At 38.5% G+C, this 17,620-nt stretch overlaps 1 protein-coding gene and 1 long non-coding RNA gene across 2 annotated transcripts in view; one reads left to right on the forward strand and one right to left on the reverse strand.

Annotated features, from left to right (window-relative positions):
• RORB (RAR related orphan receptor B) overlaps positions 1-17,620 on the reverse strand; it is a 143,894-nt gene that overhangs the window by 19,019 nt on the left and 107,255 nt on the right. Inside the window, exon 4 of the mRNA XM_064642886.1 lies at positions 15,426-15,827. Within this exon, the coding sequence (XP_064498956.1) occupies positions 15,426-15,827 (402 nt within the window). The remainder of the gene's footprint in view (positions 1-15,425; positions 15,828-17,620) is intronic.
• LOC135407661 (uncharacterized) lies at positions 15,569-16,022 on the forward strand. The gene is made up of 2 exons (XR_010426958.1): positions 15,569-15,639; positions 15,920-16,022. It is a non-coding gene; the product is annotated as an uncharacterized LOC135407661 (long non-coding RNA).

Below are 17,620 nucleotides of genomic sequence, written 5' to 3' on the forward strand. Positions count from 1 at the left end.
AATGATCTTGATAAACAGTGGATCTGTACATAGTGGATCATCATAGTAAATGATACCTGTTAAACTATACAGAATCTTCATTCTGAAGGCGATTTTTAAAGGTGTTTAAATAAATGTCAATTGGACATTTTTTTGCCATTTGGTTACCCAATCACTTTTGTCTGCCTCATGCCTGTGCAGTAACTGGTAGACTCTTCTAGGCTGGAGAAGACGAAGAACATAGGTGTTGATTATCACTCAGCAGGGTACCTTCACAGGCTTGAGGCCACAGCCTCAAGGCAATATCTCTCCTCCCACTGTGTGGGGATGTTTGCTTGCTTTCTTCATTGTCAGTTTCTTTCTAGTTCTTCTAAAAGAATTAATCTGTTGAAGTCAGTGGTCAGCAACTTTCAAAGCTGCTAGGTCTCACAGAAATTGACTGACCGCTCAAACCTGACATAGACATTTGCATTACCTTGGGCGGACTCATAAAGAAACAGGAAACAGGTATCTTTCTTCTCAAGTTAATTTTCTAATTTAGTCTGATGAGCAAGAATATGGAGACTGGTTTTAGCAATGGGTGAAAGCTAAAACTAGTATCTTGGGGTTTAGATAGGGAACACAGATCTCACATACAACACTAAGTTACCTTAAAGTTATCCTGAAATAGCAGCCTTAGAAACTACTTCACAACACAAAATGCAAGACGCAAGCAGAAAGGGAAGTATTCAGTGCTGCCCTGGAAACCCACCGAAACTAGGAGTAAACTTAGAGAAGTATTTTAAAGCAGACCTTTGCCCTTTAAGCTACTTGACTGGCTTAAAAAGATTTTCACAAAAACTTCCAGCATGAATTCATTAACACTGGAAGTTGAAATGTCTTGATAAAACATGTTATAGAAAACTGATGATTTCCTTTTTTGTGACTTTGAAACCTCAGTGCTTCAGCCTGAAGACATCACTTAAGCCAAACAACTTTCAAACAAAGGAACAAAGGCAAAGGCACAGAAGTGAACTGAAGCACTTGTGGCAGAATCGGCATTGCACAGAAAACATCTGTCAAAAAGGGAAAGGACACTGGCAATGCATTAGCCAGACCTGAGCATGGGATGTAGAACGAACTAAGTATGTCATCATTTACTTGTTCACATCCTCAACAGTTTGCACAGAGTTTATGGACCTGGAGCTTGGAGTTCCAAATAAGACTGTCTCTTTGGACAAATATTGACTGAATTTAAAAATGCCAGCAAGAAGAAAAGCTGAAGAAAGACTGTAAACATGTATATGCTCTCTGTAAACACTGCTCTAGGAGTGTTATTTAAAGGACACATGTCTGTAGTACTGTCACAGTTAATAAGCTGAGACTCAGTGGAAAGGCAGTGAAGAAAACATAAATGAGTTGCAGATTTGTATAGAAAAATAAAACCCGCTCAATTGAATCTGTACAGGTATCCCTTTAAAGGTCAACACTATATTTAGGTTTCCTGATGGAAGAATTGGCTCAGGCATAAAGACAACCAAGAGCGTATATTAGTAAGTACAGTGACCTACCCACTGTTCTTTTATGGAAGGTTGAATGCAACTCTTAACCCACGATAATAAACTGTTGCATTTCATAATAAAAATCTTAGAGATAAATGGGCATCTTGGAATAAAGGGATGATGATTTTAAACAAATTTTTTACAGGATCTTTAACCAAGAAAAGCAAGCAAAACCTACCTTTTTTAGAAGATCAAAGTTCAGAACTTTGCCCCCCGGTTGTTCTATTTACACTTTTAACTACATTATCTTTTTGGAAACATCCTTAGCTATCGCAAACCCCATTGCAGAAGTTCAACTCAAGCTATATTTTTTTGTCAATTATGTTCCTGGAAGGATTTAACTGGAGAGAACTGAGATATGGTCAGAGGAACATTTAGGCCTTGTATCTAAAAAAACAGTACAGGAGCATGATTTCAACCTGCATTACAAATCTGCAGTCTCAAGGGTGAAGGATTTTTGCTCTCTGCAGCCACTGTCCGGTCTTCTCTCTTGTGCTTCTAAGCCCAGCTCTCCTAGCTTCACAATTTGTTACACAAGCTACAATTTGTCAAGCTATTCACACTCTTGGCATAGAGAAAATGCTTACAATAAATGTCTCACATAATTTCATATTATTGCATAGACAGATTTTGAATCAGATAAGGTGACCTATGCCAACAATTTGAAAACAAGACCTTTTGATTTCACTGACTTCAAAATATACTTTATTAGAAGGTCTCCATTACTGCAAAGTTCCTCAGCTCCATTCCTTTCCCCACCATTTATGTATTTACCTTAGGAACGAAGAGTTTGGAAACTCTTCAGGGTTTTGTAGAATGGGATTCTGTGTTTACCCCTATTCCTTATGTACTTGTGGTTATGTTGATCTGACACTAAAACCCAATTAGATGTGCAAAGGCCTGGGGCAATCGCAGCAAACAGCAGCTCTGAATGTTGACATACAAAGAGGAATCAGGTGCAAGACAGACTTGAAACTCTTGTGACACAGGCTAAACAATGTTGAGTGTGTGATGGAAAGGGTACACTGGGTCTGAGAGGAGGAGGGAACTGCTCATTCAGCATAAGCAGCAGAGGAGCCTGCTTGCTTACACTCCATGCTGAAGTCTCTGGAAGGAGCTTTATGCAAATACAGCATACACTTGGTGGCAGAGCTGGCATGATTCAAAAAGTAAAAGAAGTATAAGCTTGTCTTGGCTTCTCAGATGGTCCAGCAACAGAAGATCCAAAGCAGGCAGAGCCAAGAACATCACTCTCAAAGGGTTTCACAGACCATAGCTGTCTTTTTTTCCTCACATTTCCAGATTTTAGCATTGTTTTGCCAATGAAGTACACATCTTGGAAAATCCCATGCAGAACGACATTCCTAAACCACTGGGAATAATGTACTGACATGTAATGTAAACCTGTCCTGTCACAGGTACTGTGCTGTACCCAAAATATGATAAGTTTCTGTGAGACCTAGCAGCTCTGAAAGTTGCTGACCACTAACTTCAACAGATTAATTCTTTTAGTGGAACTAGAAAGAAATGGACAATGAAGAAAGCAAGCAAACATCCACACACAGTGGGAGGAGAGATACTGCCTGGATGCAGAGGCTGTGGCCTCAAGCCTGTGAAGGTACCCTGCTGGGTCTATAATCAACATCTATGTGTGACCTCTTTTCCAGGCTAGAAGAGTCTACTACAGTTACTTCACATATCACTCTTGACTTTTAGTTTATTTTGCTTTCAAAAATCTTAGGCCAGAGATTTCAAAGGCTCCCTTTCACTGGGAAAATGCATGTACACAACTAGCAATCCTGTTTGGATGGGCTGCAAGGACTACAAAAGGCAATTCCATTTTTGTGACCTCAATATGAACAGTATTTCTCCTTGAAATGCTGTCAGATTCCATCTTACATAAGCTAAAGTAGGCTTGCAAGGTTTGCTGTATGAAAAGGAAAACAAAAGAGATGATTCTGACCACAGAAGTGTGAGAATCAAAGTCAGCAACATTTTATTTTCTAGGCACCAACTCCTGCAACTATTGAGTGAAAATTAGTAATTCCAGAGGAAAGAATTCCTGAGCCTGCATGACAGTATACCACTAGCATTATAATAACTGTAGCCTGTAAATTGCAGAATTTGTAAAGCTTTTCTGACACAATATGAAAACAATGTTGATTAGCTGCTTTACTCCTCCCCTTTTGCCTACATTTATTACATTAGGGCTAAATCTCCTACCATTCATCATGATCACTTGATATTAAATGATAACAGGGAATCTGAAAGTCACACCACATCCTGGCAGATTAACTCGTTCTGGGAAACATGGTCCACGGAAAATAATGCTCCCAGTGTCTAAACTCTGGCATACACTAGGACATGAAAGCATTTGCATTAGGTAGATTGGCTCTAAATTTGAAGATTTCTTAGTATTGGTACCTTGAAATTTTTCTTAGAAAACAGGTACTTTTTGTACAAATGCTATGCTTCATTAAAAATAAAATCTAGAAGTATTTGCTTCCAGAGAGATAAACCAGAAAACTTACTCAGCCAAGAAAACAGTCAGTAGTAGTAACCAATATGAGGTCTTGAAAAATCAGAAACACTCAAACAAAACGCATCATGGAACAACCACAGAATCACAGAATCACCTAGGTTGTAATAGACCTCTGAGATCACTAAGTCCAACCTTTGACCTAACACCACCTTGTCAACTACACCACAGCAGTAAGTGCCACATCCAGTCTCTTCTTAAATAACTCCAGGGACGATGACTTCACCACCTCCCTGGGCAGCCCGTGTATTTCTATAAAGAACTTCTTCCTAATGTGTAACCTAAACTTCCCCTGGTGTAGCTTTAGACTGTACCGTCTTGTTCTATTGCTGGTTGCTTGGGAGAAGAGACTGATACCCACCTGGCTACACTCTCAGGTAGTTGTAGAGAGCGATAAGGTCTCCTCTGAGTGTTCTCCTCTCCAGGCTAAACAACCCCAGCTCCCTCAGACTCTCCTCATAGGACTTGTGCTCCAGACCCTTCACCAGCTTCATTGCGCTTCTCTGGACCTGCTCCAGCACCTCAATATCCTTCCTGAACTGAGGGGCCCAGAACTGGACATGATGCTGGAGGTGTGGCCTCACCAGTGCCGAGTACAGAGGAAGAATCACTTCCCTAGTCCTGCTGGCCACACTGTTCCTGATCCAGGCCAGGATGCCATTGGCCGCCTTGGCCACCTGGGCACACGCTGGCTCATGTTCAGCCTTCTGTCCGTACCCTGTAGTGCTGCATGTGGTTGTGGCAAAGCGCAAGACTCAGGACTTGGTCTTGTTGAACCTCATGCCTGTCCTGTATATACTTGTCTGGCTTTCTACAATTGCCCACTATTCTAGTTATAGAGACTCTGTTCTTAGGGGTGACGAGGAAACCTAGATGGTGTTGGTTGGCATGGCTGGAGAGCCATGACCTAAGTGGTCAGGCTGGCCCCTGCTCCCCACGGCTGGGGCAGTTCTGCCTTTCTTGTTGCAGCAGCTGGGGTACTGCTAGTGAGGACCTGAAAGGTGTCAGATGAATGGGGAGATAATTTAATTGGGATTTTGTGATGCAGTAGTAAAAAAAAAAAAAAAAAAAGTCTAATGCATAGTAGTAGATGTCCGGAAGAAGCTGAAAATTGAAAATTGTATAACAGGAAGCTGAGGAGAACAGTGCCATTTCAGCAAAAGAAATGGCCTTTCATCTCCAGTGTCTGGGTGGGTAATAGGTACCATGAATGTGTGGTCTGGTCAGTTTGATTGGTCAGCAGCCACCACCTTTTGGGGTGAACATGGGACTGGTTGCTGTTTCTGCCTTTCCCTGAGGTTGTCTGTCTCCTTTGCCTCTTAAGTAGTTTCCTCTTCAAAAGCTGTAGGAACCCACGTGTCTGACACTGCTGCTTCCTTTCATAGGAGTGGGTCAGTAGCTAAGGAAGCATTGGACAGCCCCGACAGAAGGACTGGGCAGACAGAAAGACTGCAAAAGCCCTATATACCTCTTGCATGAACTTAGGACTACATCTCACCACTTCCAGAACAATAAATGACCCTTTCTGTTTCCAGATTTGGCTACTCTCCTGGGCTCTTTATTTGTTTGTTCTTGGTTTTGTTATGTTTTGGTTTTGATTCCTCTTCCCCCTCACCCCCCATTATATTTTTTATTTTAGATTTCAGCAGTCACCTCACAAAAGGCAGTCTCCAAAGATTACATTTGCTCAAAGATTTATTGCATCAGCAGTGTAGGAATTGCTGAAATCTAAAATACATAGAGAAAACTCAACACTGCAACCTAATAGTAACAAACAAAATCAGCATAGCACAGACCCACAGGGGTCTATTGTCAGCTGATAAGTCAGTCCTGCCTTTTTCATGCATTTCCTTGCAATATTTAGAAATCTCCAACTACAATACTGAGAAAAAACTCCAACTTGAGGTCAAGTACAATGCTGGTGGGGATGGATGCAATCCATGGACTCCACACAACATTCACCAACTGTAAAATGTGCCTGTTAAGTAGAAATTATCAACAGTACTTGGCAGTGTTTGCTTCCTAGAGGCTCCTTAGTTCTTTCATTTGTCTCTTTTCTCAGGAGAGATTCCAGTTTTTTCTCAGCAATCCCTTCTTTTGCACAGGGAACTGAAGAACTTTGAAGTGTGCTTCCTAAAACACTGATAATCTTCTTCAATTAAAATGAATAATGAATCTTTAATTTGCCACTTACCCTTAGGATCCAGTTGGGTAGCTAAGAGCTCATCTCAGCTTATACCCTAACTTGAGCTCTCGTAGGGATCTACTATGAATTAATGCTGCAATGACATCACAGTTTTGGCTGGCTGCTGTAAGCATGCATATCAATTTGTACAACTATCAAAACTCCAGCCAAGTATTCTAAATAAAATCTCTGTTCTATGACCAAAAAAACTGCCAAAATAGCATTGGAGCTACACTATTTTGCACCCTGACTCAAGGGTATTAAGACTGCAAAATTAAAAATTTTAAAACCTGGTTTCATTGCACAGATTATATTAAGAAATTCTTTGACAGTCGTGGAGGCAGTGACACAGGGAATAAAGTAAAAGTATGTCTTGAGTTTGCTTTCAAACATGAATAATAGGTCCTAATTTTTCAAATTAACTGGCTGAAAAGTCTGAACTTTTTTCTTTTCCACAGAAGAATAGGAACATTTTGTCTTAACAGTGGTTGTAAAAACTCATTACATTTTTCAACTCTCCTCGGCATTCTCAACTTTATCATGCACAGAGTATTTCCCTTTCAAAAATTATTATAAACAGACTATCAAGTTTCATAAGCCCTATTTGTTTAATAAATTTGTAGCATTATAAAATATGCAGCCTAAGAAGATGGTATGAAACACAAAAACACTCATATGAGACTAGGAGTGCTAGAATTAGTTAATGAATAACCCTTCCCTGTGTTCAAGTTATTCAGTGGTTACTGTCATGAAGAGACTGACCACCAAGTAAATGTTATGTGTGTGAATTGTCTGTTTCCTCTCTCTCCTTCAAAGTAAATCAGTGTTTCATTTGCCTTTCTAAAAAGCTCTAATAAATTACTAGAAATGCCAGTACAACTGAAAGAAGTCTTTATCTTAAGGAACCTAGAGAATGGACCTAGAATTCTTTTAAATCCTAGAGGATTTTTATAAATGCTAAAAGGTCTCTACTTAATAATGCTTCTCCCGGGTCTTAGCCAATTTAGTAAAAAATGTATATTTTGTACTGATTAGAGATCACTTAACTGGCAGCACGAACCAAGGCAATAACTTGAGCTTATGGAACATGGACTCTAAAGGCATCATATAATTATAAAAAATTTATTGAGATGAGCTGTTTCCTAGCTTCTTCTAGCACAGCTTACACAAAGAGATCTTTATATTAAAATTGAGATTGTTCTGAAACAAGAAAGTGGTTTCATTTTTTATGACTAAGCAAACATTACTTAGACTGGAAATTGTTGTCTATTAAACCTAGAAATATGCATGGAATAATTGTAATATTAATGGTTTTAAACCAGGGCTTGAAGGGTTTGCCCTGTCTTAATCTGCAAAAGACTGGGAGAATTTAACATATCTTTTAGTGTTTGTTTCACTGTTCCAGGCTTACAATTCACTTTTTGTAAAGATTTTAAGCAGTCTATCTATAGTAACGTTTTAAAAAGTAATAATAAAATATTCAACAATGATTCTATCTTCCTGTAGTTTGGCAAATAAGTTTTATTGAAATTGTGTTAGCGTATAGTGTCAGAAAGTGAAACAATTTGGTTACCATAAGCAATGCCAGATCAAAAGAAAAAATATTCATGCAATCAAAAAGGAACACAAGACAGGGCTCCATGCCTTAATATCTTGCTTTAACTATTCCCATTTACATGTGACTTTCATCTGTGCAAGATAACTGCACTGTAAAATCTGTGTTCTGATAATCAGTTTCAGCATTTTTCTGAGCCCTATATCTTGTAGCACTGAATTTTTCCACTACACACATCTATGTTCCTCTCCCATGCATTTCACTTCAACTTTTTCTCATATTTTTTCACTCTTGTATAAAAGAATTGTTGCTGTTCTGTGAAATAAAATACAAAATTGAATGGACTGAAGAAAGACATCATTACTTATGGAGCTGGGAACAGCATCACAAAATGCAAAACAAGCAGAATTACACTATTTTCAGGAATAAAGTGGAAAGCAGTGAAAAGCACGAAGTGAGTGATGAAATTTACCAGACAGAAGGCAAACAGTGTGAAAAAGTGAACTGTAGCCTTGGAAAGTCAAACTTAGGATGTTGCATGGGTACTGGGAGAAGAAAAAAAATGTGTAAAACCAAACTTCTGTTGGCTTCCTTGTGCTTGAGGATTAAGGAATGATCGACTAACGTTGTTTAGAATGACAAAGAAATACACTATGGACACCAGATTAAGTTCTCAGAAAGTACAAGTATGCACATTGTCAGTGCTGACTGCCCTGAAACACCATACACTAAGATTAAGGACAGGGAGCATTGACACTAAACCAGTAAAGGGCTTACTCACATGAGGAAGAAAGCAACATATAATCACTAATTCAAACCATAGAAATTTTGGCAGACAGTATGCCACTTCCATATACTACAGTGATTCCTAAAGCATCATTGCCTCGACCTCTTGATTTTCATCTGCAGTTTGCCTCCTTGCAGGTTGTGAGTGAGACAGTCCTGGAAGACAACACACTTCCTTCATATGTCCCAGGCCCTCCATGCTCTGGTACCTGCTCCAGCCTTCTTTTTTTTGAGGGTTTCTTGCAGAAAACCTGTTACCATTTCTTCTGCTATCGAAATTTCTGCTCCAAAACATACAACAGAGAATCAGCCAAAAGGCTATTCTTACAACTGGCAGCTAAAGCATGTCTCAGTACGCTTTATACCATTAGATTTACATTGATCTTTCAGTGTGATTTCTAATCTGACAATATTCACAGCACAGTGTTATTTCTGAGAATACTGTCATGATATAGGGTAATATACGGGATATATGATGTGTAATTTTACATATTTTGACTGCTACAAATGGTTGATTTCTAATTGATTTTTTTTTATTTTCAACAGAATGAACATATTTTGTCAAGCTTGGTCATGCAAGAAAACATTCTTTTCTTAGCAGAAAAGGAGTTACTTTATATAAATACTTTAATGGATTAGAAATGTGCTCACTTTAAAGAACTATATTATGATGCTTTAAAATGCAGGCTATAGATAAGGTTGTTTTTAATACTATTTTATGCATATTTTTAATTAATTTGTAAAACAAGCAGAAGTTCCAAGTTTTGTCACATGAACTGAGTACAGAACAGAAATATTAATTTATTCTGATTGTCACTTTTAAATAGGTAATGATGGTAAGATACAGTGCCCTGATGGCATGAGCGCAGAAATGCACACACCACATCTTATATGCTCACTAGGTGGCAACATTGCTCCTCTGAAGTACAGCTGTCAGGGTGTCGACAACAGCCCTGCAAGTTTTTACTGTCAGGTTGGTAGGAGAGATATTAAATTATGGCCTAGAAAAAGAGGTGAAAGAACATTACACAGGACTACAGTCACAAAAACATCATGTTTCACTGCGTGGTGGGTGGTGGCTTTGTAAAGGGAACATAAAACATAGCTACTAATGTCACCTTAGGTATGGACTTTAGTTACAAAGCTCATTGCATTTTGAGTGTGATTTGGAGTGTCCCTTTAAAGAGCATCTAACCGATTAATAAGTGTTCAGTAAGCTATCTGTTAACACTTGATCTGGCACAGGGAACAAACCCTGGAGATAAAGAGAAGGGAGTTAAAGAATAATAGTAGGAAATGCTCATCATGGGAGAAGTGCTTTTGCAACTTTCAAAAACAAAGCACAGCAGACTTTTTAAGACATCAGTCTGACGCTGACATATATATACTGCATATGCAACATACAGTGTTGTGGAAATTCATGAGCAGTATAGGCATGGAGGAACAAACTAAATTCTTTTAAAGTTAATGGGAAGATTTCTGCTGAAATCTTTGAACTGACTTTCAAACCAATCCTCAGCAGAGGAGTTGAGAATGTTTACAGGTGAAGATCTCCCTTCAAGTTGAGACAGTGAAATAACTAAATCCTAAGCTCCTGCTTGTATGATATTGCAGCAATGGAAATTAAATAACTTTACAGAATATAAAGTTGTTCACTGTGGTCCTGAGATGAATGTATTCACCCAGCTAAATTAAGATAAATTACATATGCCCAGTGTCATTTGTAGTTTTCAAGACGGCTTGTCTTCTACATAACTATCCTGAGCCAGTCTTTAATAAATTTTTAAGGTTTTCCTTTATTGTCATTTTCCAGTCAAGTGTCAGCGACAAAAGAGCTGTGTGTTACGGTGTAGGGCAGGTGGTGCCTCCTCCAATTCATATTAGGTGTCTGTCCTAGTGAGTTACTGCCCACCCTAAGACGTACATAGCCGAGCAGGGTCAGAGGGCCTGAGAAAAGGGAAGATCAAACCCAAGCCTACAAACCTTAATTTAATTTTGGTAGAAATGTAAGCTCTCTTGGGTACCTTCAAATAGCCCTGATGTCGAAGAAACATCATGTAAATCTATGTAAACCCATTTTTCTGTGATTATAGAGGCTGGGCTATGTGACCTCCTTTATGTTCTAGTGGTTCTTTACTGACTACCTAAATATACACAGCAATAAGGCATTCTTCAATTTGACCTGGAGTAAAGCCTTACCCAATTTATTTTCTCCACAACAGCATTCGCTAATAGTTTTATCTTGTCTCTAAGAAATTGCAGGCTTGTAATCTCAACTGCAGTTAGGGCAGGGGAGGCCTTCCAATACCTTTTACAGATCAAGATTGGAGCCACATCTTTAGTGAGGAAAACGCAATGTTCGGCTCACTGATAGATAATATTATGCACATATATTTAAAAAAGATGGTCTTTATTTCATCAAGTCTAAAAATACGTCTTTAATACCTGCTAATTTAAAATCACACTTGGGAGCAAGCATTGCTATCAGGAACTGGAGCTCCCTTCTCACTTTAGAATTTCCTGATACCAGCTGACCTCCGTGAATTGTGTGAGGAGAAAGCCATTCTGCAAATGATCAAATTCTTGTTTTTGATACAACAAGAAGATTTCATCTCCCAGATTGACGTCCCTACAGTATGAGAAATTTCTGCCTTCCCAGATGTGCAGATGCCACAGTGGTCAGGGAGAAATAGGACTGTGCTGTGAGGTTCCTGGCAGCAAGCACCCTTAGGACATGGGTGTCTCCCTTGCTGGCAGTGTCACTGCCTGATGGAACACACCTGGATCATGCCACCCATGGACAGCAGGACAAGCAGAGAAAGAACCTGCCCAACTCATCTGGTCACTGCATCTGACCTACTTTGTGTTCTGTACACCCAACTCCATATTAAGTCTCCAACAAAATGCCTTGAGTTAAGGACAAAAATACTTCTCTTTTAAGAAAAAGGAGCTGACCTGGAAATGCAGGTGATGCCAAGCTGATGCTCTGATCCTGTATGTTTATTTATGAGCTTTGGACTGATTTCTTTATGGTTTGAGTTTCTTTTTCTAATAGGAAATGGGAAACTACCTGATTTTATACAACATTTCTCCATCATAAGCTCTGACATGAGAAATTTGTGTCTCTGTCTGAAAATAATTTTTTGTTACATTTAACATTCTTTTTCATAGGAGACATTTCTTATCCTGCTTCTTACAGTGATCAGACAATGTGCAGTTGTACCCAGGACTATTTAAATCATTCGAAGGGATATAAGAGTACTAAATATGTGTGACAGAGCTCTATATAACTTCAACTTGTCAGCATGTCTTACTCCTACAGAAACCCCACTTGCTAGCACAGTATATAGAGATACTAGTAAGCATGCAGTGCAAGATATGCTATATTTTTCTTGCTGTTCCATTCTAATACTATGTGTTGAAACAGTTGCTGTGCAAAAAATTTTGAATTTCAAAACTGTTAAGTTGAACAATTTCCATTTCCACTACAAAGTCTTCTGTAGATGAATGTACATTTGGGAAAAAGAACACTTTCACATTCAAATTAAAGCATAGAACTGTTAAAGATCAAAGTAGCTCTAACCATTTAGATTACTTTTTGGTGGAACTAGAAAATTAACATGTGAAGAAAAGAATGCAAGTGATGTGCAAATTACATTATAGAGTATCTTAGAAAATATTATTTTTATAACTGAATCAAACTGACAGGGAAAGGAAGACTTGTTACTTGGATTTTTCAGAGAACTTACTGTTGGATAGCAAGCAAAATATAAATACTAAAGTAATATATGCAATTACAGCAAGTTTTTAGTCAGCAGGGACCATTGTTAGGACTTGTTTTACAAGCATTTAACATTTTCATAATAATCTGAAAGAGAAGGTTCATAGAATGCTAATTAAATGAAGAGATAATTCTAAATTGAAAGAAGTCACAAAGCATCAGTGAAGACTGAGACATAATGTAATAGGATTGAAAAGGTTAGAAAAATAAGAAAGAGAAAATGAGATTCAAACTTGGAAATGTGCAGTCAATTACGTCTTAATAAAAACTGGAGAGAAGTGAGTTTGAAACAAGCTAAGCATTAACACCAAAGGAGTAATTGAATGGGATATTGCTTGACATGAGATGCAGAAGCTGCAAAGACTACTTTTGCTCTGGGCTGCCTGTGAAGAAGTCTGTCCCTTGGAGAGCTTGCAGTAACTTTTAGAAGCTCAAGGATGAAAGGAATCCCACACATTCATTTATGAGGGAAAAATTAGGATGGTTGCACTCAAGATCAGGCAAGTGACAAGTGAGGTTGTGCTTAAATACATATATATATATATGTATTTGAAGAATTTAAAGACCAGAAGAAAACTAAGACTGGAAATTAATCAGAAAATAATCAGTGCAGAAAAAAACCAACAAGATCTGGGGTATTCAGTGTTTTAGTGTATCACAAGGTATGATGGTACAAAGAAACTTCTATCAGGCACAAGAATCAATGCAGTATAGCTTTTATGCCTCCTATATATTCTCTATGATTTCTTCTAACAGTTAAGGCGTAACTTCTATTTAGAATGAGTTGAGTTTATTCCAAATCTTACTGGAGTAAGATACAATTTTGCAGTGAAATTTAAGAACACTATAATATGAAATCAATGCATCCCAGTGCTTAAAGTTTTCCTGCTTTGACTGCAAGACTCAGTTTTACAGATGGTCCAACAATCCGCTGTAGCATTGAGGCACTTTTTGTTTGTTTTTAAGCACTGAAAATATCACTTGCCTGTGCACTAATCCCAGTATTTTATGGTATATCTCTTCTATTTTTTCAGTTGGGTCAGTTGATTTGTTATACTACAGTACCTCTCACTGTCACAGTTATCCGTCTGCTGTAGGTGCCACAAATGACAGGCAGCAGTACATGGGTAAAATCCTAGCAATTTAGGAGCCCCAGTTTCAATTTCAAAAGGAAAAGAGATAAATCCCAGAGCATCTGAATTTTGCTGTCAGCTCAGAGACAGGCTCTTTCCTATCTCCTGCTTTATGTGCTTGAGAAGGTGAGCACTGGTTAGATAACACACAAGATGAAAGACTGGAAAATGTGGAGTTGGTTTAGGGCTTGAAGAGCAAAAAAACTGGTGAAAATTTAAGAATGGTAAGTTATTTCTAAGAGAATCAGCAAGAGATAAAATTTAAATGATTCTCTAAAGCTTCATGAGTGAAAAGAACTCATTGCCTTCAGTGAGATCCCTTAGCCACTAAGGATATATTCTCTATTTGGGCTCATTTCTGTAACTGAGCACAAACCATAATCAATGGACTATCAGAACTGTCACATTTCTAGACCTCCTCTGAGTCTCTGGAAACATTTCCCTTTGGTATGGGGGATGAAGGGAAACAGCTCTTAAGGATGTTTAAATTGCCTCTCAGCTGGTTTGCAGTACTGTGATCCTCTGTTGCAGGACTGAGGTGTGCACAAGCCACATGTAAGTAATATTCATACAACCACAAAAGCTGAGAGGGAAGTTGGTGCAGACATTCCTCGCTAATTCTATGCTATCGGTGTAGGACTTCACTGGACAGTCCTAGGCCAAATGTGATAGTAAAACATGTCCTAATAAACAGAGTGGCAGAAAAACACAACTTTCTAGTGCACAAGTTGCAACTAAAGCACACAATGTGTTATATATCCTCCTGCACATGAGCATGCATGGGCAGAAAAAATACTACAGATTCTAACTGCAACTTCATTTTTTTATCAGACAGTAACTACTGTATACATCATTACTGCAATCTATATTGAGTGGAGGCCACATCTCCAGGATTCTCAGTAGGTCTGAGTACACACATAAATTTACAGATGTAGGTGTACATCCATGAGGCAGCAAGGTCAGGCCAAAATTACAGAGGGATTTTACGATGTGAAAATAATTAGGTTGTTAAGAGTGCTCTTGAATACGATTTTTTTTTTCCTTCTTCTTCTTTCTTTTTAATTAAATTCCATTAACAAATTGTTACCCTTTGATTATATTCTCAACCACAACTGATGCAGCATATTTCACTTGTTGTGGTACCTAATTAGGATGCCAATCTTCTTTCATGTTATTTCTTTATAATAGAAGCAGTTCCTCCAATGGCTTTGGAGAAGTACAGCTAGAAGCATTAGATGAACAGAAATCCTCCTTAGAGAAGAATCACGGTTAGCTGTTGTCTTTCAAACAGTCTCATCTCACAGAGAGGTCTCTTTGCCACTTTTCAAAGATGAAATCAAGAGACAGGTTCTCCAAGGCGTTCAGGCAGAGCAGGAATATCCAAGCAACTACATTCAGAGTCTGTGCACTTCACAAATTCAGTGAACGTGGTCTGCATTGACATCCATGCACTAGAAGTAGCAAGCTGGTATTTTTCACAGTAAATATCCCAGAATTAGCTGCCATGGGGATTCTGGGTGTTGACAAGAATACAGATGGTTGGCTGAAGAGATCACTTAACCCTGCTAGTAATGAGCTCATTTGAAACAAGCGCCCCACTCCTAATTATCACTTGGTTATGATTGATTCGTCACCTGCTTTGATGCTTGCTTCTATTTCATAAACAGAACATGAAGTACTGGGTTTAAGAAACTGCATATTTTGCAGATTTTGGTAAAGACAGAGCTGTCTTAATATTATGTCAATTAGTGCCAGACTGATTTTCTTTGCTTTACTCTCTGTATGTGTGTGCACATACACGCACATGTGAACATGTAATTATTGTGTACCCGTGTATGGAATGGCTATATAACATTTCAATAAAGACAGCACTGGAGCTTAGCTTATATGTACACATTGCACTACAGGAACAGGAATTTTTCTTACCTATTTCACTCATGGATATCCCTGGTGCTAATTGCCCGTTGTTGAAAGAGCTGTAGGTAAACAAGTTTGGTACAGAGGTGAGGTCATAGAGAGGTTCCTGCTTTATCTGTTTGATTCCAGTCATGTCTAATCCAGACTGGTCTGGGGAGGGCTGGGCAGAATCCACATTATAATAACCCTCAGACTTCGGCAGATCGATGACATGCCCATTTGAGTAGGTGCTGCCAGTTTCGTTATTCAGGTTGTTCAAGCCATTGCTGATGCCGTTGCTGTAAACCCTGGCGAGGGCTTCTGCCTCACCACTTTGCTGCTGCCGCTGTTCCTGTAGTCGCTGCTGGTGCTTCTGCACTTCAGCGTACAAGCTATCCCTCTGCTTTTTGGACATTCTTCCAAATTTCACAGCTGAAAAGCAAAGCACGATTTCACAGCTGAAAAGCAAAGCACAAGTTTTTCTTGATTGCCCTCAACCCCCTCACTTTTATATTTACTTTCAGGGTTAATTTTGCCGTGGAAACATCTTTTTCTGTGGAAATGAGAAAGGATGCAAAGCTTTACACCATATGCGTCTCATAAAGGAAACAGTATTAAGTGCTTGAACTTACAAACTGACGACTCTTATTTGACAGGAGGCCCTCAGTCAAGCAACTTACATCCCACTGAGAATGTTAAAAAGACTATGCATCCTTTTATATCTTTGTGTTCACCGAACAACAACCTAGAGCTGTATGAATTTACAGTATGTAGATTCATATCCTATGTGATTTACTAACTTTTCACAAACCTTTAAACAGTACACTACTAAGATTAGTACCCTGTATGAAAACGAGCCTTAAAGCCTTATTATCACATCCTTGGAATGGGGTGTTATCTTCACACTTTAAAAAGAATAATCTTACAGGTTAGAGTTAGAACTTAGAGGAAAATAACAAAATAACAGAATGTTATCTTTTCCACAGAGGAAATCTTAGGGATTTACACAATCAATTTACATAATGTCAGTGCACAAATCATGTACTCCTTCTGATGAGAAAGGGAGGAAAACATCATAGGACAAAACACTTTCCCCAGAAACAGGGTTCATTACACTGAGATTGAAATTTTCAAAAATGACAGGCTGACTGCTATGGAACAGAAGGAGTAAAGACACAGCCTGTATATACAGTAGATCATAGCTGACTATCTTTCCACTCACTCCCCACCACACCGTGTCTCTATAAATTCTGATATTCTACTGGGCTAGATCTTGGGATCTTAGAGCAGAGGTAGTTGTTCATTGTGCTCTAAAACAAATAAGGGACACATTCAGCAGAATTAGTCAGAACACAGGTAAAAGGACATTGCTCCAAAACCACACATTTCTACTTATTATGAGATGTATTTTCACACTGTGTCTTTCCAGTCCATCTCAAAATGGGATCAATTCAGAATCCCCACATTTACTAGCACAGGATGGCTAATAGCACAGGACTCTCTTTTAGCTCTCAAGAGGAGTTTGAGCTGACACATGGATAAATGTGAAATTCTTCAATCAGGAAAAAGAAAAGCATAATATGAAAATAAAGTGACAGAACAAGAAGATGGCAGCCTTTTCCCTTTCTTTTCACTTTTTTGTTACACCAAGAGGGTGTAAAATTGCTTCTTATTGCCAACTTCAGTTTACCTACAGTCCTTCACTGAGGCTGCAAGCTTCCTCACATGAACTCAGCCTGCTCCTGCAATCGGTCCGTGGTGCATTGCATATCCTTATGGACATATACAGTGACTGTATTTTGAATAATGCAATTGCGTATTTTCTTCAAATTTAGGGCCTCGGTAATAAAAACAAATACCCACTGTTTATCCTGATTATATATTCATTAATTGGATTCTCCAGCTGCTGTCAATTAGCATCCTGCCTTTGCATGATAAAAATGAATCTATTACATGTCTGAGAGGTTAAAATCACATTCAGTTTTTCTGTTAAAAAATTCATACACCCTATTTTAAATTTGCAAGAGCTATTAATATTGTTAATTTTAAACACTCTTACATAAACTACAAGAGAATAAAGTGAAGCTTTTGGACGAATCACTCGCTTTGTCTGTATGCAGTGATGCCCAGATTACTCTTGGGAAGACAGTGCTGTCTGTCACACTAAAATGCCCTTGTGATACCTTAAATCACTGGAAGATAATACTTCTAGGAGGAAATCATGT

The sequence above is a fragment of the Pseudopipra pipra genome, chromosome Z (genome assembly GCF_036250125.1).
Source record: "Pseudopipra pipra isolate bDixPip1 chromosome Z, bDixPip1.hap1, whole genome shotgun sequence".
Taxonomy (NCBI): Eukaryota; Metazoa; Chordata; class Aves; order Passeriformes; family Pipridae; genus Pseudopipra; species Pseudopipra pipra.